At 37.5% G+C, this 22,897-nt stretch overlaps 1 protein-coding gene across 1 annotated transcript; it reads left to right on the forward strand.

The window, feature by feature from the left end:
- Positions 1-3,329: 3,329 nt before the first annotated feature.
- Positions 3,330-22,339, forward strand: mybl2a (v-myb avian myeloblastosis viral oncogene homolog-like 2a). Its single transcript, XM_079478401.1, has 7 exons — positions 3,330-3,534; positions 6,043-6,136; positions 6,690-6,761; positions 13,395-13,487; positions 14,081-14,301; positions 14,467-14,614; positions 20,484-22,339. The coding sequence occupies exons 1-7, from the start codon at positions 3,515-3,517 to the stop codon at positions 22,239-22,241; spliced, it is 2,406 nt and encodes an 801-aa protein (XP_079334527.1). The 5' UTR covers positions 3,330-3,514; the 3' UTR covers positions 22,242-22,339.
- The last annotated feature ends 558 nt before the right edge of the window (positions 22,340-22,897 follow it).

Genomic DNA, 22,897 nt, shown 5'->3' on the forward strand with positions numbered 1-22,897 from the left:
TTGGAACAGTCTTCCCCGCACTGTTCGGGAGGCAGACACACTCTGTCAGTTTAAATCTAGACTAAAGACCTTCTCTCTGGATCTAGACCGTACCTTCTCTGGATCTGTTCCATATTGGTGGAATGATCTACCAGCTGCTACAAGATCAGCAGACTCAGTTGCCATCTTTAAAAAACAGCTAAAAACGCATCTCTTCCGTCAACACTTCGCTGATTGATTTATCCTAATTCTCTTCCCTTTCCTTCTTTATAAAAAAAGAGGAAAAAAAACCTTACTAACCTCACTATTCTTAGCTTTGTATACTGTTCTAGGCTTTAATGGACTAGTTTGATGCACTTATATATTATGTTGTTATAATTGCTTCCAATGTTTCCTCATCTGTAAGTCGCTTTGGATAAAAGCGCCTGCTAAATGACTAAATGTAAATGTAAAGACGCTTTTTTTTTAATCTTGCATACACTACACTATCATAATATATATATTCCGAAGGTTAAGGCTGCACTAGTTAGATCAACTGGAACCAGGAACACTTCCAATAACAACTGATGCATTTGTTGCATCAAAGAGTGCAGAACAGTACTCTACTCCAACCATTGTACATTGTATTGTACAAATGCTTGCTTGTTTCCTTTTAATAAAATATATAATACAAATTATTTTTAAATAATTTGTATTCATTTATTTATTATAGAGTCGGTGGTGTTACCAGGGAATACAGTAACACCACAGACAAATTAGTCTTAATCCAGACTTTTCTAGGCATCATGGATGCCATCATGATGATTTCAAGATCAGGGGACATCTTGGAGATATTAATAAGTATGTATTTAACTAAATTTGGATTAAAATATATAAGATCTGCAAGTTATCAACATAACACCACAGACACAAATAAAGTACGACACATGAAATTGTCAGAAATTTAGCTAACTTTTAAGAAAAATAATAAGAAAGAATGTACTCATTATCCTGCACCTGCAATGACTTTTACACACAGGAAGGAGTCCAAATAGATTATGTTTTGTAACCATTAACAGTGCTCAAATTGTATTTATCCTACAGAATACAAACGTGCAAACATTTGATAATTTATTGGTATTTAAAGTTTATTTAAACTGTTGTAAAGTAGAACAAAGTCACTTGCCACCACAAATGATAAATGACCCAAACCATGTGGTGAAGCAGCGATTAATGAGCATTTTTCTTCTATACTGTGCAGTTTTTACAAGGAAAGAGCAGATGATTAAGAAGCTTCCAATGCTAAATAATTTACATGGGGCGTCCATTACAAAGGGCATAGTATAAACATGCGATCTGGGACACAGCAGTAGCTACACTATCAACCGTAGTGTTATTTGATGACAATGCAACGTAAACTACAAGAAAAATAAAAAGACTTGAACACTACACATTGCACCAAACGGGGAAAATTGAGCCATTTGGGACTTCTTGCGAACGGTATTATCAGGATTATTAGAGGCAAACTGTCCTTTCGAAGTGTTCTGTACCGTAATCAGGGGCGCAACTACCCAATGTTAGGGGGGTATGCAGAAACAGTTTTGGCGCCCCCCCCCTGCTAAATAAAAAAGTGTGCCGGACATCATCATGTATGGGCTTGAAATAATAAAGGTTTATTTTAAAAGTATATCAGACAGCTACTGTAAGCCTACCATAATTATATGGTATATGAACACAAATATATAAAAATGTATTCATGGAAATTTCTCTGCAATTTCTTTGTTTTTGCCGTATCTAAAACGTACCTATCCGTACCGAAACGTGACACAAGTGTATCGTTGTAACCGTTACACCCTCACCTTTTCCATATTAATAATATTAAGAAATTAATCTGTTGGTATCAAGTTGGTATCAAGCTCCCTCTACACTTCCACCTAATGTACCTGTTGCTTTCCCCTGTCTTTCCTGATCCACCATCCTCACACCTGAATAAAATGAACTCGCTGTTAAATATAGCAGCCTAAATTAAATGTTTAAATCAGCCTATGGCATCAGATAAGACAACTATTATGCAGTAAGGTTGTGCTGCTGTAGAAATTACATTAACATTTGGAATTTTAAAAAGTACAAATATGACACACACACACACACACATATAGAAAAGTCATTACAGGGTCACATCTCTCTCTCTTTAAAGGTCTGTGCTGATATATATACATACACACATACACACATACATACATACATACATACATACACATATAGCACAGATCTTTAAAGAGAGAGAAATGTGGCCCTTCCAGCTTCCATGTCACCCAGCAGATGTAAAGTAGCCTGTATGTCTGACAGCACAGCTGAGCTAACATGAAGCTAATGGTAAAAAAAAAGATAAACCAGCCTTATTGCATAAGTAATGTTTTTCAGCTTCTAGTCATTTATATTTACCAGTTCTGATTTTACTTTAATAAAATTGAGATATGTCATGCATGGCATTGCTACAGGAGGGTTTAACCAAAATCTAAATGTAGATATCAGCAGCAACATTACTTTGCATTAAGTTAGCAAACACTTGCCAGTCAACATTTATATTTGCAAGCCTACAAGTTTGGTAGCAAATCTATTCATGATTCCACGGTCGCTAGCTAACGTTAGTCTGTTAACATGAATATTGTATTTGCAAGAATAGACGTCACATTTTAAATCCTACCTGTTACCTTTCACCATCCACGAACTGCTGTCGCATCCCTTGACAGGCCATCTCCTTTTTCCATCTTTCTATTTCTATTTTAGCCCCCGAAGGCTTTTTTGGTTTATCCATCTTTATCAAATTCAAATTTCAACGACAACTCACTAACGTTACTGCGTACTTAACGTAACTCACGGCGCCCCGCCCACTCGCGATATTACCCTTCTATGTCTAAATAAATTATAAAATGGAATCTTATGAGGACACCGGTGCCGCCTAGCCTGTTAGTCCTCTTAATGTATATAACTTTTTATATATACAATAACTTATAAAAAAATTATGAAAATTTATATAACTTTTATTATTTCAAATTTTTTAAACCCTCGCGTTGGCGCCCCCCATGGTGCGGCGCCCCTATGCACCGCATATAGCGCATACCCACTTTTTGCGCCACTGACCGTAATAACTGTAACCCTTAAACTTGATAGAGGGTTTAATCAATTTATATCTATAAAATAAATTACCCTGCGCATCGGGACAGTCAAAAATACAGAATTGGATTGGAAAACAGAATTTAAGATACACTCAAATGTCTTTCGCTCAATCTTGAACGTTAAGGCGTCACACTCCAGTCCAGTTGGTGGCGGTAATACACCATAAATTGGCTTGTCAACCAGCATGAAACACAAGAATTAAAATAACTTGTGCGCGCGCCGTGTGGACTTTGTAGGGAACAGTGGGAGGTCGGCCAATTCATTCAAACAACATACATTTTACAGACGATTCCACAGCGATAATCTTTATTATCCACACACAGTTGTCTTCTTAATATATGAATTATGACTGACATTGGAGAAGCCTTTTGAAGATATGAATGTGCAAGTTATTAGGTAAGAAGAAACTGTTTATAACAAAGATTTTGCGTTAACATCACTAAACAAAACTTGTGTAACGTTAGTAGCCTCATTTTTAGCAAACGTGCCAACGTTCGAGATATTAGCGAGGCCAATTGGTAACTGTAGGCTATACTTGTTATAGAGAATGAAAAGATGTACAAAATTGGTAGTCGTAACGCATATAACAGCATTAGTTTAAGGGTTGCCGTTATCACGAAGTACAGAAGACTTCGTCGAAGTTTGCCTCTAAACCAGCTAACCTTATGCTAATAATACTGTTTTCAAAAAGTCCCAAATGGCTCCGTTTTCACCCTGTAGTGCAATGTGTAGTGTTCAAGTCTTTTTATTTTTTCCCTTGTGTTGCATTGTCAACAAATAACACTGTTGATAGTGTACTGCTGTGTCCCAAATCGCCTATTTATACGATGCCCTTTGTTATGGACGCCGCAATATGTAATTCTTTAGCATTGGAAGCCGATAATGGCTATATTGATATACATTCAATTCAATTCAATTCAATTTTATTTATATAGCGCCTTTCACAATTTGCATTGTTCCAAAGCAGCTTTACAGGGGAAAAACGAAAAACTCAAGAAAGGGTAAAACACACTACATGGTGTTTTATATAATAAATCCAACTATTCTAGTAAATAATATCTAATGTCAGCATCTCCTGGTGGTTTATTTAGCATATTTGCATTAAGTGAATGCTTGGCTGAAAAGATGCGTTTTTAATCTAGATTTAAATTGGGCGAGTGTATCTGATCCTCGAATAATATCAGGGAGGCTGTTCCAGAGTTTAGGTGCTACGTATGAGAAAGCTCGACCCCCTTTGGTGGATTTAGTTATTCTAGGTATTATCAAAAGTCCTGCGTTTTGAGATCTTAGAGAGCGTGATGGGTTGTAGTATGATAGAAGCTCTGTTAGGTAGGTAGGGGCTAAACCCTTTAAGGCTTTATAAGTGATTAAAAGAACTTTAAAGTCAATACGATACTTAATGGGTAGCCAGTGAAGGGTTGATAAAATTGGGGTTATGTGATCATATTTTCTGGTCCTGGTTAGAACTCTGGCAGCTGCGTTCTGAACTAACTGTAGTTTGTTTATTGATGATGCATTATCTTCATATTTACAAATTTTTCTGAATAAAGGGCAAAAAATTTACAACTGCTTTTTATTTTAAAACACCGACTACAGAAAACATGGTAACATTTAGTTCTCCTTTTTCCGAAAATCATGTCTCTAGTCTACCTTTCAATAGTTAAATCATCTTAAAAGCACCTGTTATGTTTATTTAATAAAGAAATTATAGAATAAATGTTCTTTACAATACAACCCAAAAAGTGTTCTCAAAAGCAGGCTTCAAGACAGAAAGCATTCAGACATCAAGCTGTTTCAAACTTTATGCTTTTGTTCCTATATTTTAGGCATTCATAAATATCTGCGTACTGTACCTACTTGAACAATGTTATGCTAATAGCTGTAGTCAATGATCATGACAGTACTTAACTGGAATTAACTGCGTGCAAGTGTTTCAACCAGAGGATATGATTTATAATTTATGTGCTTTAATATTTCGGGGTGATTTTATTATCGGGCTGATACTGCTGACATTACAATAAAATATTAATAATTAACATCACATTTTAGTTATTTATTTGAATATAAGAAGATTTGAATATATTGAGTAAATAATTCAATCAACACTGTTAGATTATAAAAATAATTACAAATCAATGTTTTTGAAAATGTTTCTATTTTTTCAGAAGCAATACCAACAGTAATGATGAAAGCCAATATAATTTGCTTTTAGCCTTTAGCCTACACTTCATTCATGAGTGATGTGGGGAAAAGTGCCTATTCCACTTTTTCCTCATGTTTATAATAATGAATGAACCGTCTTTTTATATCAAAACATTTTGGTCAGACACTGCTGCTCAGAGAGCACACAGATGATGGCAAACAAGTGCTGCTAATGTCAGCGGTCATGAATGGGACTTAACGAGCAATCATTATTGTAGTCCAATGGGGAAAACAGCCAAAGCTTTATTTTACTACTAAACGTGCAAAATTTGATTCGTCAATGTGACTGTAAGCAGATTTTTTAAGATGGAATAATGAATAATGGAATTAAACATATTCGTTCAATTGGTGATAACATGAATGAAACAAAGGAGGATTGGTCAGTCAGGGAGGCAGAAGGCCAATTACAGTAGGTAAGACAAAAGGTTTTATCTCGCAATTTGTTTATAGTAGAATATGTGCCGACCGGGTTTTGTCAGGTACAGTTTTTAATTATTATTCGGGTTCGGGTAGTAAATTTATGATTTTTCTTCTTTAAAACAGAAAACTTGTGCATAGCCAGGGTTTAGTAAAATATACACAGATGTATATTGGTAACAAATTAATTATCTGGAAATTAGTTACATCCATAACCCTGGAATTGCCGAGGTGTGAATCAGAACACAGCCATACATTTGAGCTAACGTGTGCCTCCATTTCTAGTGTAATGGAAGATTGTATGAGCCTTGAACTGCCTCTCGAGTCTGACATTGACGAAGATGTTGAGCAGCTAAAGTTCAAATGGACTGTAAAGGAGGTGAGTGAAAGCATCAAGCACCGTATCAAGCATCCGTTCAGAACAAAAATGTATTTCAATCTTTAATTTTTCAGAATTTATAGGTATGTGTTTAAGTAAAATAATCATTGTGTTCTACAAACAATATTTCTACTAAATTTCAAATACAAATATTGTTTCTCTTTACATTTATTTGGTGAAAATGAAAACTTGAGAAACAGGTCAAAATATGAGAAAATATGCTCTCTGTTTTTTCAGATTTCAAATACTGCAAAGAAGACAAGTTCATATTAATTTTTAAGCAATATAAAAAGTATGTGATAGCCTCGATTTTTATCACAGTTTTCATGTGTCTTTCAAATTGCTGTTGGGTTTGATTTTGTAAAAATTCACCAGACACTAAATTGGATTGGCCACAATACGTCTAGAAATGCTGATTAAATGAACATTTGGAATGGTCTCTTCATTTTTTCTGTGTCTGTATATGTGTATTTATACACACACACAGATAGACCTAATTATAGCGAAAGTATAGCCTTGTTTGGTAATGCTGTTTATTATTTGTAACCTTTAGGATGAAATTCTTGCATCCCTTGTGGGAAGATTTGGAAAAGATGACTGGGAACTGATAGCAGGCTTCCTACCTGTGAGTGTTTGTCTGGGGCTGCAACTATAATTGATGAATTGGTTTATTGTTTCTTTTATGAATTGAAAATGAGGACTGTCTAAAGTGATTATTCATACAGTTAATTACAAATTTAAAATCAATAGGGATGCTGCTAATGATCGGCAACCAAAATTATTAATTGAATTAGTTGAAATGCGGCCAAATAAATTTAGCGGAACATGACATCAGATGCAATCAAGCAGCAACGAGTGCTGAGAGAGAGACGTGCACGCTTTATTAATGCAGCAAACTACAAGCCTAAAACTGACACTAAATGCAAAGAAACATTTTATTTATTGTTAAGTTTTACAGCTTCTTCCAAATTATGTATTTGCTATGAAATTATCTGGATAGGATTTGTTTTGTTTGTTTATTTTGTCAGTTGTACAAGCGGAACCCTTTTTCAGCGCAGTTCATCCAGCTGTAATACAGGCAAAATATTGACCGGATGCGCAACATGAAACACAGATTTGGGATTCTGACTCCTTTTCATCGTATCAGATGAAACGTGCACATAATCATATTTAGGGTTTCGAGCACGAAGTGCTGAAAACCTATTGTTTTTGTAAGGATTTTTATTCTTCTTATTTATTATTATTCCGCCATAAAACGCGTAGCCCAGCCCAAACCGTAAGTCATAGAAACTCGAGACTTGGTCAGATGGTAGTAGTCTCGCTCGCTACTCAGATACTCGGAGTCAGCCATGTCGGTCCATAGGGGGCGCTACAGCGATCCTGAGCGCGTTTGCATTCGTAACTCCTAAAATGTTTGTCGCACACCCAAGTGTTTTATATCATTGTAATAATTGGCTCAAAACTTAAAAACGTATATCTCCGATTTCATTTCCGGTATGCAAATTCTTTCGCTAATTTGCATTTTATGAAAAAGAAAATGAACTAGTCCCTGGATTTTTGCCCGATCGCAACCAAACCAACGCTGATGAATTCTGTGGAGTGTGAATGTAAATATTCATTGAAAAAAAGTTGAAATTTCGATTCAGCGTTGCTAGGGGGCATCAAAACTTCAAAACCGGAAGTAGCCAGTTTCACAAAAATGACCATAACTCGTGAACCGTTTGAGCTATCTTCACGGGGCTTAGACCGTATGTGTAGACCCTCAGTCCGGGGTCACAATAAAAAAGACTTGGTGTTTGGCCACTAGGTGGCGCTATAATAGCAAAGAACTCGAAAAGGGCTATAACTATGCAACCGTTTGCCCGATCGACTTATTATTTGGTATGGTGTGTCTTTGCGTCATGCACCGTGACTGTATAAAAGGACTTTGGCGTTTCTCAAAAAACATGGCCACCATCGGCCAATGAATTTTGAGCACTCATTAGACAGGGTTAATGGAGGCCGATCAAAACGACACTCGCTGGGCTTGTTCGACTCGTGGTCCTGAAGGTCTGTAAGAAATATGAACTCATTCGGCCACTGGGGGGCGAAAAAACGTTTTTGCAGTGCATAAACAATTGTGTATCACGTGACATTTGACATATACTCAAACTATTTACATCATATGATAGCTCTTCTCATTCTGAACAACTTTGCCTCTTGAAATGCTTCTGTCGATCAAACGGTTCGTGAGTTATCGCTGATGATGTCAAAAACCTACTTTCGCAAACTAGTCCCTGGAAACAAACCAATGCAGATGACTTCTGTGGAGTGTGAATGTAAATAATCATTGAAAAAAAGTTGAAATTTGTATTCATACACGGTAGGGGGGGCCAAAAACTGAACTGGGCGGAGCCTATCGCATTAAAATGGCCATAAATCCAGAACGGATTAACACGTCATCATGGGGCTTGGAACATATGTGTAGACCATCACTCCGAGGTCACATACAAAAGAAGGTGGCGTTTGGACACTAGGTGGCGCTAAACCAGTAAAAATGGCAAAATTGACGCTTATTTCAATTCTTAAACAATTGTGTATCACGTGACATTTGACATAAACTATTTACATCATATGATATCTCTTCTCATTCTGAACAACTTTGCCTCTAGAACCATTTCTGTCGATCAAACGGTTCGTGAGTTATCGCTGATAATGTCAAAAACCTATTTTCACAAACTAGTCCTTGGTTTTTCAACCGATTGGAACCAAACCAATGCAGACGACTTCTGTGGAGTGTGAATGTATATAATCATTGAAAAGAAATTGAAATTTGTATTCATACACGCTAGGGGGGGGCCAAAACTGAACTGGGCGGAGCCTAAGACACTTAAACAAACGTTGTTAGAGAAGGGTTTGAGATAGCTTCACGGGGCTTAAAACATATGTGTAAACCTTCGCTCTGAGCTCACATAAAAAAAACCGCGGTGATTGGACACTAGGGGGTGCTATAACGGGAACAATGGCACTAAATACTGTAATTATGCAACGGTTATACATCTACAGGTTCTGATACGCTTGAAAATAAACGTCTCGGCCCAGGAACTTCAGACTTCTTGAGTTAGAAAGCACCTTCGCTTCAATTTAAAAGCCAACAACAATGAAAATCGGATACTCATTAACGAATTGTCCAAATTATTTGACATGGTTGTAGTATATGTGCATGTTTCTGTAAGCATGCATAGTTTCTATGAGTTGATACCTGTCATTTTTCTGTGTGTATGTGTTGGACTTTGATCCTTCATGCGTGTGTTGAGGTTTGACCCCCTAAACTTTTCATGAATGCACGACTGCTTTTGACTGCCTTAAACCTCGAAACCCGCTAAATGCTGCGTGCAGCTTTAATTATTTTTTATATTTTATATGTATTCATAAAATTTGGATATATAATATGGTGTTTTAAGTCAAGTCAAGTCAGCATTATTTATATAGCGCTTTTTACAATTTTCATTGTTACAAAGCAGCTGTACAAGAAAACATTGACTATAAGTAAAACATAAAAGGTTATGGAAGTCAAAACACAGGTCAAATATCAGACACACAATAAATTCCTATATGCAGTGTTAATTAAATAAGACTATCAAATTCTAGCAGCCCCCCCGGCCAGGCAAACAGTGCAAAACAGTATGCAAACGGTGGCGAGGAACCCAAAACTCCATTGGAGGAGAAAAAAAACCTCAGAGGGAGACCAGGCCTAACCAGGGGATTCCAGTTCCCCTCTGGCAAAAACTGCAGCCTCTGCACAAGCTCGACAGTGCTTGCACAACAAGGCAAAATAAAAAACAAAGTTAGATTTAAAATTATCATTAATAATCTAATAGCGACTGAAGTTTTGTAGAGTCGCCACGTCCTTCGTCCAGCATTTGTCAGGTCTGGGAATGGATTGCGCCCTGCCCGCTCCGGTAACCCCGCTCTGGTAACCTTGGAACAATAAGACAAGACTGGCTGAGAGTAGAGTACTGTTCTGCACTCTTTGATCCAACAAATGCATCAGTTGTTATTGGAAGTGTCCCTGGTTCCAGTTGATCTAACTAGTGCAGCCTAGATCTTTGAAATATATATATTATGATAGTCTAGTGTATGCAAGAGTAAAAAGATGCGTCTTTAGTCTAGATTTAAACTGACAGAGTGTGTCTGCCTCCCGGACAGTGCAGGGAAGACTGTTCCAAAGTTATGGGGCTAGATAGGAAAATGATCTGCCGCCTGCACTTGATTTTGAAATTCTAGGTATTACCAACTGACCTGACACCTGAGAGCGTAGTGCACGTGATGGACTATAATACGTTAGAAGTTCTCAAGTAGTGAGGAGCTAAACCATGCAAGGCTTTGTAGGTAATAAGCAAGATTTTAAAGTTAATGCGATGCTTGGGTTGCGATGCAAGGTTGACAGAACCGGGCTAATATGCTCATACTTTTTTGTACGCGTAAGAACTCGAGCTGACGCATTTTCGACCAGTTGGAGTTTTTGTAATAGGCCTGCAGGGCAACCACCTAATAGTGCATTACATTAATCTAGTCTTGATGTCATAAAGGCATGTATAAGCTTCTCTGCATCTGATGGTGACAGCATATGACGTAGTTTAGATATATTTTTAAGATGGAAAAACGCAATTTTACAGGTGTTGGCGACCTGGTTCTCAAATGACAGAGTACTATTGAATATAAAGCCAAGATTCTTAGCTAAAGATGAGGGTTTTATGGAACATCCATCAATAGTTAAGCAGTATTCTTGGTTGTTACGTAGGGCGGTTTTCGGTCCGATAAGTAACACTTCAGTTTTGTCTGAGTTCAGTAATAAAAAATTGCTACTCATCAACTTTTTTATATCGACTATGCATTCCACTATTCGATGGAATTGCTGTGTTTCATGAGGCTTCGAGGAAATATAAAGTTGCGTATCATCAGCATAACAGTGAAAGCTTACTCCGTGTCGCTTTATTATATCTCCTTGAGGTAGCATGTATAATGCGAAGAGCATAGGCCCTAAGACTGAGCCCTGTGGTACACCGTACTGGACTTTCGATTTGCGTAATACCTCATTGTTTATTGCTACATATTGAAAACGGTCGCATAAATAAGATCTAAGCTATTTCAAAGCTATTTCCTTAATACCAACATAATTTTCGAGTCTATGTAGGAGCATGCTGTGGTCAATGGTGTCGAATGCAGCACTAAGATCTAGCAGCACCAATAAGGAGATACAACCTCGGTCGGACGCCATAAGCAGATCATTTGTAACTCTAATCAGAGCAGTCTCTGTACTGTGATGTGCTCTAAATCCAGACTGGAAATCTTCATTAATCTCATTCCTTTGGAGGAAGGAGCATATTTGAATTGAGACTACTTTTTCCAGAACTTTAGATAAGAAAGGTAGATTCGAAATAGGTCTGTAGTTAACTAGTTCCCCAGGTTCCAGATGGGGTTTTTTGACAAGGGGCCTTATAACAGCCACCTTATATGCTTTAGGCATATGTCCTAATGTCAGAGATGAGTTAATAATGCTAAGTAGAGGATCTATAATTTCTGGGAGCATCTCTTTCAGTAGATTTGTAGGTATAGGGTCTAACATGCATGAAGTTGATTTAGATGATCTAATGATTTTAGAGAGTTCATCGTGATCTATAGTAGAAAATAAACGTAATTTCTCCTTAGAGGCGCTGTAGTTAGTCATTTGTTCAGCGGGATTCACTTCTGGTTGCATAGTTATAATTTTTTCTCTAATATCTTGGATTTTATTTGTGAAATAGTTCATAAAATCATTACTGCTATGCTGGTATACAGAATCAGAAGTCGCTGACGATTTATTTTTGGTTAATTTAGCCACTGTATCAGATAAAAACCTAGGGTTATGCTGGTTTTCTTCTATTAGTGATGAAAGGTAGGCAGATCTCGACGTTTTTAGGGCTTTCCTGTATTTTTTAATACTATCCTTCCAGGCAATACGAAATACCTCTAATTTAGTTTTCGTGGCGCTTTCTTTAGAGCCTGAGTGAGTTCATTTTTCCACGGTGTCGGTCTGTCATTTTTAATGAGGAGCAACTATGTCTAGCGTTTCCGAGAAGGTGGCATTAATATTTTCAATGGTAAAGTCAAGATCTTCAACGTTATTACTCATGCTAGAGATTTGAGACAATTCAGGCAAATTATCAAGAAACGCATCTTTTGTAGTCGAAGTTAATGTTCTACAATATTTGTAACTTGGAGTTTGATTTGCCACCATTGGGTAGTGAAGCAAGCATGATACCAGATAATGATCCGAAATGTCTTCGCTCTGCTGAAGGATTTTTACATCGCCCACGTTTATACCGTAAGACAATATTAAATCTAAAGTATGATTACGAAGGTGAGTAGGTCCCGACACATGTTGACTAACGCCCATGGAGTTAAGAGTGTCTTTAAATGCCATTCCTAAAGCATCTGTATCATTATCTACATGAATGTTAAAGTCACCAACAACAAGGACTCTGTCTGCAGCCAGTACTAGTTCTGATAAGAACCCACCAAATTCTTTAATAAAATCTGTGTGGTGCCCTGGAGGCCTATATACAATAGCCAGAATAAATTTTAAAGATGTTTTGTCCTTAGTATTAGGTATTGATGCATCAAGTACCATGACTTCAAAAGAATTGTATTTAGGATTAGACTTCTGAGAAATGCTAAAAGAGTTACGGTAAAGTGCAGCAACACCTCCCCCTCTGCCTTTTAGGCGAGGCTCGTGTTTATAATAATAATCTTGGGGGACAGACTCATTTAAAGCAATATAATCATCTGGCTTCAGCCCTGTTTCTGTCAGACAGATCATGTCTATTTTATGATCTGTTATCATATCGTTAACAAAAAGTGCTTTATTAGAGAGAGATCTAATATTTAGCAATCCGAGTCGAAACAGTTGATTATCTGTATTATGTTCATGTTTAGTTAGTTTAACATTAATTAAATTACCTTTGAGAGGTTTACGCATTATTTTATGTTTGCTAATCCGGGGGACAGACACAGTCTCTATTTTATGATGTTTGGGAAAAAGTATTGTTTTAGAAACAAGGGTCTCTCTATAAGGACTTGATCTTTTGTCTTTTAAAAACTCATTCTCAAAACTATTTGATACAGCATTGATTTGTCAGATTAACTGTTAAGTAGTTATGAATTTTGTGAATTCTTTGGTAGATTGAACAAATAATGTGTTTGGGAAAGGCTTTCTAAATTTGTTTTGAATTTGCAGGGTAGAACTGCACAGAACTGTAAATACCGGTTCACAGTTGTATTAGACCCTATGCTCACGAAGGGAAGTTGGACCAGAGAAGAAGATGAAAAGGTGAGCACTATTGTGTTTTTCTTTCGCGTTTTTTTTTTTTGCACAATTATAGTCAAGTCAGCTTTATTTATATTGCGCTACTTAAAATTTTCATTGTTACAAAGCAGCTGTATAAGAAAACATTGACTATAAGTAAAACAAAAGGTTATGGAAGTCAAAACACAGGTCAAATATCAGACACACAATAAATTCCTATATGCAGTGTTAATTAAATAAATTAAATAGCTGCTTTTCAAGAATAGCTGCTTTTCGAGAAACTGAGAACCACTCAATTGCTTACTACTGCCTACACCGGACGTGACACGACAAAGGACAATGGAACCCATTATAATTTTACATTATTTCACATTTTGTCAACACTGGATGCGGATGTGACCCTACAAACCCATTAAGAACAAGCCGTTTGTCGTTTCGTGTCATGGCATGCCGGTCATGTCAGGTGTGGACATGGTGTAAGAGTGCACGATATGCACTCCTTGTTTGCAAACTAACTAACTTGTCAAGTGCACTGTTTGTTATTTTTTGTGTTTTGGAAGCAATAAATTGGACATTTTCCAAGGCCATCCTAAAAGCATTTTCTATTCTTTTTGTAGCTCATTGAATTGGTGTCTCTGTATGGTGACAAGAATTGGAGCGTAATTGCCAAACGCTTAAAGAGTCGAAGGGGTAAACAATGCAGAGAGCGCTGGCATAATCATCTTGACCCCTCTGTGATTAAGACCCCCTGGACAAAAGAGGAAGATCTTATAATCATCAAATGTCATTATATTTTGGGACCTCGTTGGGCTCAAATTGCAAAGTTTCTACCTGGAAGGTATAGTAATTATCTTAGTCTTGTTCATTTGTGTTTTGTTTGGGGTTATATGTCATGTGTTGTTATTTAAAGACATTGTTCTGCCAGATGCATTTCAAACTGGTGAGTTTGCATGTTGTTTAATTAGGGCACAGTAATTGATAAACATTTGATCATGTTTGTTAGGACTGATAATTCCATAAAGAACCATTGGTACGCAACCTTGAAGCGTAAAATGGACAAGGGCATCTTTAAGATAGATGAGGTTGGCTTGGGTAATCTTGGACTCTACCCACAAGAAAAACAATCAAGTACTTCCACAAATCAAAACAAGGTATTTTTTGTCTTTTCGGTGTTAGTTATCTTTTTTGTTAAATGCAACTCTATGCTTTACAGTGCTCATACAAATTACTGGTCAAAAGTACCGGAAAAAACGTAGTGTACACATAAACTACATACAATTATTTGGTAACACTTTACAATGAGTTGCTATTGGTTAACATTAGTAAATGCATTAGCTAACAATGAACAATTTCGTTTTTCAGCATTTTATTAAAATCATTGTTATTGTTAGTTCATGTCAGTTATTCAATAAACTTTTTGGGCGAGGGACCCAAACTCCAATGATAAATAATGGAGAGAAAAGTTACTGAGAAAATGTTCATGAAACATAAGGAGAGCTTATTACATACCTGCCAACTAGTCGCTTTTCTGTGAAATTTGCCTTTTTTAATCAAAAATAGGTAATTCATAATTGTGTAAATCCAAAGAGTTATTTCCTGTGGGGTGGGGGGGTTCTTAGGGATCTACATCTCGAGTGTCTGAAATGTCTTTGGTCCTAGGGCTGCTCGATTATGACAAAAATCATAATCGCGATTATTTTGGCCAATATTGAGATCCAGATTATTTAACACGATTACTTATTAACTTTTAAAACAACATAGAAAAAAACCTTTGCTTTTAAACTCTGAATTTTACTGAAAAAAAAAATAAAGAAATAGTACTGCTAAACCACTGTAAAGAAACTGTGTGCGCTGTGGATTTATACAAGAAAAGAGAATCCTTGCTAGAATAGAATCGAATACAGCACAATAATCGTTTACCTCGATTATTTTGGTTTTGTAATTGATGAAGGCCAAAATTGACGATTACGATTCATTTTCAATTAATTGCACAGCCCTATTTGGTCCAGCACCTGGATTTGTTGGGCCAACCAGAATCTAGATAACAGCTAACCGAGTCATCTTTTTTGGTCCTTGGGCGAACCAGAATCACACTAAATGTGTAAAACGTGTTTTGCGCCCGTGCTCAAAGGGACGACTGCAAAGTGTCTGTCAAAGAGAAAACGGCGTTGATATTTATTATCCAGGTCACCCGTGTGATGGAAACGGCTATGTTAGAAATTTAGCATAATTATAACAACAGTTGCTAGTCTCCCTTTCAAATTTCCACTTCTGGAGCTTTGCCCTTCTAAGTGAGTAAGGCACTTGGGTGCAATTGATATTCGTCCAAAGTTTCAGTTGCAGAAGCTGTAGTTTACAGATAATTTCCATGATTTACAGATAATAATTATTTTAGAGACCGATCAATTCGCTTCATAATATGTAATGTTGTCAGGAGCCCCAGCGATTACTTTTGTATTGCTTGTACGAATTCTGGAAAAGTTTTTTAAATTTGAAAAAAATGAAAACTAGAAGAATTTCAAATCACATGAGCCAATATTTTATTCACAATAGAACAAAGATAACATTTTACACTTTTATCCACTAAATTAGCTCATTTAAAATGTAATGCCTGCTACATGTCTCAAAAAAGTTGGGACGGGGGCAACAAAAAAACAAGCAGTTTTGAAAAAGATTCAGCTGGGAGAACATCTAGTGACTTAAGTTAATTGATATCAGTTCTGTAACATGGTTAGCTATAAAAGGGATGGCTTATAGTGTGTTCACACCAAACGTGAATGAAGCGTTAAGCGCAAGTGATTTACATGTTAAGTCAATGCAAAGACTCGATGACCTAGAATTGAAAAATCTGAACTTTGGCGAAACTTTACGCCGCCTTAACCAATCAGGAGCTTGCTCTAATAGGGCCTTAAGCAAGCGGCAGAAGCCCCTCCCATGACGCAAATTCGCTTCTGTAATGAAGCGAGTAAACTCAAAATGTTCAAGCATCCAACTAAACGCGAATAGCGCGATTTACCGCTGTAGCGAGGTAGGCGGGACGAGAGCCGGGATGCGAGGCCAGTGTTGGACCGTTTAACAACGTTAACACTCACGCACCCTCTCGTATCACGGAGGAGATTGTGGAGCATATAAAAGGACGAACGACCGGACCGTCAGTGAGAGAGGACCAGGGGCCTGTACCATGAATGTAGCTGAACAAACTCAGGGTAATTGGATTAGTTTTGGGTTGACAAAACCAAACCAACGTGATCAAGCTTTGTTCGTACCATGAAGCAGCTCGTGGAGTTTCTTTGTCAACTCAAGCTTTGATCCTGAAGCTAAAATTAGTTTGATCGCGCGTGCACATGAACGAGTGACGTCAGCATGGCTAAACCAATCGCATTATAAATGGATAAAGCGATTTCCACAATATGAACACAAAAATGAATTTCAGCCATGGAGTGATATGTTTCTGCTGTCTACGCAAGAGAGAAGTGTTTCAGAAACACTGCTGATTGCGTTAATGCGCAAGTTAAACACTATAAAGTACACACATTTACTGTAGTGCAAACATGATCCGCGGGGTCCTCGGTGGAACTACAAGGGGTCCGTGTCCTTGCGGGCAACTTTTTTTATGTAAGGCATGGGTACAGAAATATTACAACAAATGTTAATTGAAGCTCCCGCATATTGCAATTTTAACCCTCGTGCGGACAAAAAACATCCATTCAGGCAGCAGAAGCAAGAAAGTTAACCTTACATCTGCTTCATCATTTCCCTTCCGAGTACACATGAGAGGAGTTGCGTGCAAATAAAGTTCATTCTCATATATTCTGAACTTCTGTACAAATTTGTTAAAGCTGTAAACGGCTAATTTGACAGGCAAATGACACCACAACGCTTCTGCATTGTAAACTCTGACATCTTACGTGTTTAAAATCAATGAATGCGTGTCAAACAAGTTGCCCAAAAAATAACGCAGACTGGTTGCATGTTGGTCTCCTTTTAGTCTGATATGATGCTCTGCAGGAAAAAAACTAGTTTATTTTTTTGCAGAAAGACAACGGAGCTCAGAATTATAAATAGCGGTGTGTTCTGCAACACAGAGAAGCGGAAGAAAATATAAGAATAACACTTAATAAAACGGCCTGCTTTTACAACAGAATGCATAAACCTTTACCTTTAATAGACTAGTCTTTGCGCCATTAACCAGGGTCAGTCATTTCATTGAAGCCTTAATAAAAACTACGGTTCAGGACAAAGAAAAATGTCCTAATACAGTGAAACTGAAAGTCTTTCTAGATGTTCTGCACCACAGACAAGAATGTAAAAACTGCAATGCGAATACACGTGATACAATAAAAGTGGAATATAAGTAAGTAAATTGAATTTCATGTGAGTGTAAGGGAAAGCCAGCAAATCTGTAAAATCAGATTTTACCTATATAGTAAACAATATTTGATTTTATATTTGTAATATATATTTTTATATTAGTATTTTTATTTTATTAAACAGTATAAAAAATAACTAGCCATTCTAACACGCACTGTGAGTCAGTTACGTCACCTATATGCTTCTTTGCTCACAGCTGATTGGTCAAACTTCAGTCTGAGATCTCGAATCCAGAACATAGCCTGCCCCGGAGCAGGTTAGCCGTGCAGCGTAAGACACCATGGCGACGAACACCGAATAAAGCCGAGCGACTTTTATGGTACCTAAAACCCAGGGTTGCCACAAACTAAACTGAAACATAGCTGGCTAGCCACCTAAACCAGCTTCATGGTACAGGCCCCTGGTCTGGATTTTATGTTGTGGTTTGTGTGTTTATTTACCTTTGATTTTATCAATTAAAAGTTAGTTTATGTTCGCCGGTTCCCGTCTCCTTCCTTCCCTTCTATTGAATCTTGTTACAACAGCGTTTGGTGTGAACACTCTATTAAAGAAGCATAGTCTCTCAGAAGTAAAGATTGGCAGAGGCTCTCCAATCTGTCATAGACTGCATAAAAAGATTGTGGAATACTTAAAAATTCCTTGACGTCAAATTGCAAATGCTTTGCAAATCTCATCATCTACAGTGCATAACATTATCAAAAGATTCAGAGAAAATGGAGAAATCTCTGTGCGTAAGGGACAAGGCCGGAGACCTTAATTGGATGCCCGTGGTCTTCGGGCCCTTCACGCCATCCGCCGTGCCATCAGCAGTTGCCAACTAAAGCTCCATCATGCAAAAAGGAAGCCATATGTGAACATGGTCCAGCAGCGCCGTCGTGTCCTGTGGGCCAAGGCTCCTTTAAAATGGACTATTTCAAAGTGTAATAGTGTTCTATGGTCAGATGAGTCCAAATTTTACATTCTTGTTGGAAATCCGGGTTCTGAATTGGCATGCCTGTAGTACAGATCTTTCACCTATAGAGAACATTTGGCGCATCATTAAACAAAAAATACGTCAAAGATGACCACGAACTCTCCAGCAGCTGGTAACCTATATAAGGCATGAATGGGACCAAATTCCAACACTAAAACTCCAGCAACTCATAGCCTCAATGCCCAGACGTCTTCAAACTGTTTTGAAAAGATAAGGAGATGCTAAACCATGGTAAACATGCCCTGTCTCAACTTTTTTGAGACCTGTAGCAGGCATTACATTTTAAATTAGCTAATTTAGTGGATAAAATTTCAAGATGGCGCCGGTAGTTTTTAAACTTTTGCTTATTTTTTTTAATCGTTACATGGTCTGGGTCTCTCTTACATTTCTGATTTACTGGTTGAGAGAAAGACTTGTAGATCTATTCAGTCCTCTAACGATCAGACTCTGTCTGTTCCTAAGATGAATCGAAAGCGCAGGGGTTTCCGAGCCTTCTCATTTGTTGCCCCTCAACTTTGGAATGCACTGCCAATTACAATAAAAAAGGCTCCATCTGTGTCTTCTATTAAGACTAGGCTAAAGACCTATCTCTTTGATAAAGCTTTTGATAGTTAATTTGTCGTTTCTTAATATTTTTTGTAGTATTCCTTTTTATCTTATTACAATGTATAATATTGCCTCTTTTTGATGTTAAAGCACATTGGTCAACCTCTGGTTGAAATTAATAGTGCTATATAAATAAAATGCCATTGCCAAAAGTGTAAAATGTCTCAGTTAAAAAATTTGCTATGTTATCTATGTTCTATTGTGAATAAAATACTGGCTCATGTGATTTTGAAATTCCTTTAGTTTTCATTCCATTCAAATTTAAAAAACGTCCCAACTTTTCCGGAATTCGGGTTGTATCTGCTTTTGACCGTTCTTTATGAAAGCTCTTATAATTCGCATCAATCAGGACCTGCACTGCATCTCTCTTAATAACTCACTTAACATCAGTCCCGCACTTTAATTTCTCAATCCTGCATGTTTTAAAACCAAAACCCCAGAATCCCAAACGCTTTAGTTCCGATGGACACACATCCAGTTTGTATTAGGAAAGGTGCACCTCTCAGAAAACTTTAACAAATGAAGATCATTTTAGATGTTTAATAATGACTTTGAGCATTGGGATCATGAGACGAGGGGAACGTATTTATTTTTTATGAAAATCTCAAATTCGAACATAATCCATATTTTTCCTTTAGATCAAAATTGTTGTCTTGTGATTAGCCAAAAGCCTGAATAAAATGACAATACAACCCCCTTAACTAATGTTTACAGTGACAACATGTGATATTGCAAATCATAATGCTGAAGTTAACATGAATTTAAATTAATAGATACTGTAGAAGTATTGTTTATTGTTAGTTCATGTTAGCTAATGCATTAACTAATTGTTAACAAATAGAATCGTATTGTAAAGGGTTAACAATGTTTTTTTTAAAGTCTGTTACATTTGCTTAAAGCGTGCATTGTTTACACATTTTCACCGGCAAATTGGGCACTGATCTGTTTGACCTTTTTACCTTGTCATTATTTGGATGATTGCTTCATGGGTAGCTAATTTAAATGTATGATAATTTAAGACAATTCATCCATCCATCCTTGTTATTTTAAAGTTTGTTTTTAATTTTCAGTCAAAGAGCAAAGAACAGCAATTGCCCAAGATAAGCCAAATGAGGAAGGCTTCAGGAAAAGACATGAGAGCCAAGGGTCCTTCCTTCTACCCACCTTCAAGTTCACCGTCCAGCTCCAATAATAATTCTACTCTGCAAGTGCAACAAGAAGCATTTGTAGATGCTATGTTGCGGATGATTGCTGAGGATATGCTACCCCTAAACATTTCTGAAGGTTCTGGCTTTTGTAAATTAATGACATTAATTGGACCTCAATACCCACAACTCTCACAGCGCACTGTAGGTTTGCAGCTGTATAACGCAGTGGAGAAAGATCTAAAGCCACAGATAATCCAGCATCTTAAGAACTGTGTATCATTGGGTGGGGGGCAGAATGTTGTTCACCTCACTGTAGATGTATGGGCCAGTGAATATGCAGAGGCACTTCTTGTTGTTCAGGTGCATTTTCTTGATGATGATTGGAACATTCATAGGCCTACTGTAGCCTTACGCCATTTGCAGTGTAAAGAGCTTATGGCCAATATTGGAGGTGAACTTGAGTCAGTTCTCTTAAGCTATGGGGTCTTCTCTCATAACATTGGTTACAGTATTATCCATGAAGCCAAGAACACCATTGCGACACAAGATGTTTTCTGTGACTATAAGAGTATATGTTCTGAACAGAGTAATGAAGTATTGGATTTTCTTGATGATTATGTTGCGATAGATGATCTCTCTCTGGTTGAAATTTCCTCCAGCAAACGTCTGGACTGTATCACAACCCTGCTGCATTGTGTCATTAAAGAGGCACTAAAGAAATCCAGTGCTGTTGAGCGCATACTCTTTGAGCTACAAAGTGTGGTGTCATTTTTTCGACGTAGCGACTACTGGAATGAGGTTCTGAAAAAGAAATGCAGTGTCTCACTAACTAATGCTTACAGCTCAAGCAGCATTACCTGGAATTCAACGATTATCATTGTCCGTGAAATTATGCAGGAGTCAGTTTGGCCATTGGTGATGAGCCTGCTGAATCAGGCTCGCACAGTGTCAAAAGACTGCTCCATTTGTCCACCAATTGTACAAGTTACTCTTGAGCAAATAGTGGACTTTGTTGGCTTACTAGAGCCTTTTGAAGAGGCTGTCCAGGTACTTCAGGAAGATGATATCACCTTGTCCCTCATCATTCCATCTATCATTGGACTTGATAAAACTCTTGAGACCAAAAGCACAAAGTTGAGCGATTTTTGCTCAGCCCTGCGTTCTGGTCTTCGTGCTTACTTCCAATCTTTGATTTTTCAAAGAGATTTGATAGTAGCCACCGTGCTGGACCCACGAATCAAGCTCCAACCATTCAGCTTCGGAAACGAAACATTCAGGAGCACCACACTGTTTACTCCTTCCAAAATTCGTGCCCGTTCAGCTGTAGAATCTGCATTGAGTAAAACAGAAACATTTACCTTAGCAGAGACGAGCTGTGTTGAAGCAGATGATGATGATTGGCTGCCAGAGAAAGAGTCTGAGCTGAATCTTTACCTATCTGAGCCCTTGTTGAAGGGAGATGCTTGCATCCAGGTGTTTTGGAGGGAAGCCACTCGTTTCCCCCAGCTACAAAGCATTTGTCGCAAACTGTTGGCTGTCCCAGCATCTTCAGGAGGATTGAAAAGACTGTTTCCTTTAGCGGCCTGTATTGTACGGGCTCAAAGAAGCAGACTGACACAACACACGACAGAACAACTTCTGCTTTACAGAGAGTATCTAAAAAAGTGCACTGTGGAGTAAACCCTTGTGCAAGTCAGTTTGTGTGTGCTTGTGAAATGTTGTTGTTTTTTTCTTTCAAAAATTAAGCATGACTCAGTTTAATAAACGGAACTAAAGGGAAAATGTTTGTTGGTGAATTCTATTAGTGGTCTACATTTAATTGCAGAATACATCAATACTAGAAAAGTACAGCGATACCCTGCTGCTAAAAACGGTAATATTTCTCATTTAAATACTTTAAGGATGTGTTCGCATATGGTTTATTAAAATTTGAACACTGCCATCTGAACCCTTTTGCGCACTAAACAAGCAGACAGACCGTTGAAAATATAGGTCTCGGTCCACTTTCAATTGTAATCAAGTGATTCAGCAATATAAATGAAGTGTTTATTAGAGCTGTGCCGTTTTCACTGCTTTAAACACTTCTTTGACTTATTCAAACACTCTTTGCCAGTTATCTGCTTGATAAAATACCATCATATAAGTACGCATACATGAAGCACGTATAACCCAGCACACAGCATTGATTTGGATGTCTGATAAATTCTGTAACTAAATAAATATCATAAAAGCTGTCCAATCACTCTGCGACTTTACACTCTTGGGTTCTTTATCTTTAGGATCACTGATAAAGTGCCAGTGGGAATACTAAGCGAACCAGGACTAGATTTAGTTTT

The sequence above is a fragment of the Barbatula barbatula genome, assembly GCF_947034865.1.
Source record: "Barbatula barbatula genome assembly, chromosome: 17".
NCBI classification, from domain to species: Eukaryota; Metazoa; Chordata; class Actinopteri; order Cypriniformes; family Nemacheilidae; genus Barbatula; species Barbatula barbatula.

Bases quoted from the DNA above. Each gene is read 5' to 3' on its own strand.
- mybl2a (XM_079478401.1), top strand. From the start codon at position 3,515: ATGAATGTGCAAGTTATTAG. The intron at 3,535-6,042 runs GTAAGAAGAAAC...CTCCATTTCTAG, and splicing joins ATGAATGTGCAAGTTATTAG to TGTAATGGAAGATTGTATGA. The intron at 14,302-14,466 runs GTATAGTAATTA...CATGTTTGTTAG, and splicing joins GCAAAGTTTCTACCTGGAAG to GACTGATAATTCCATAAAGA.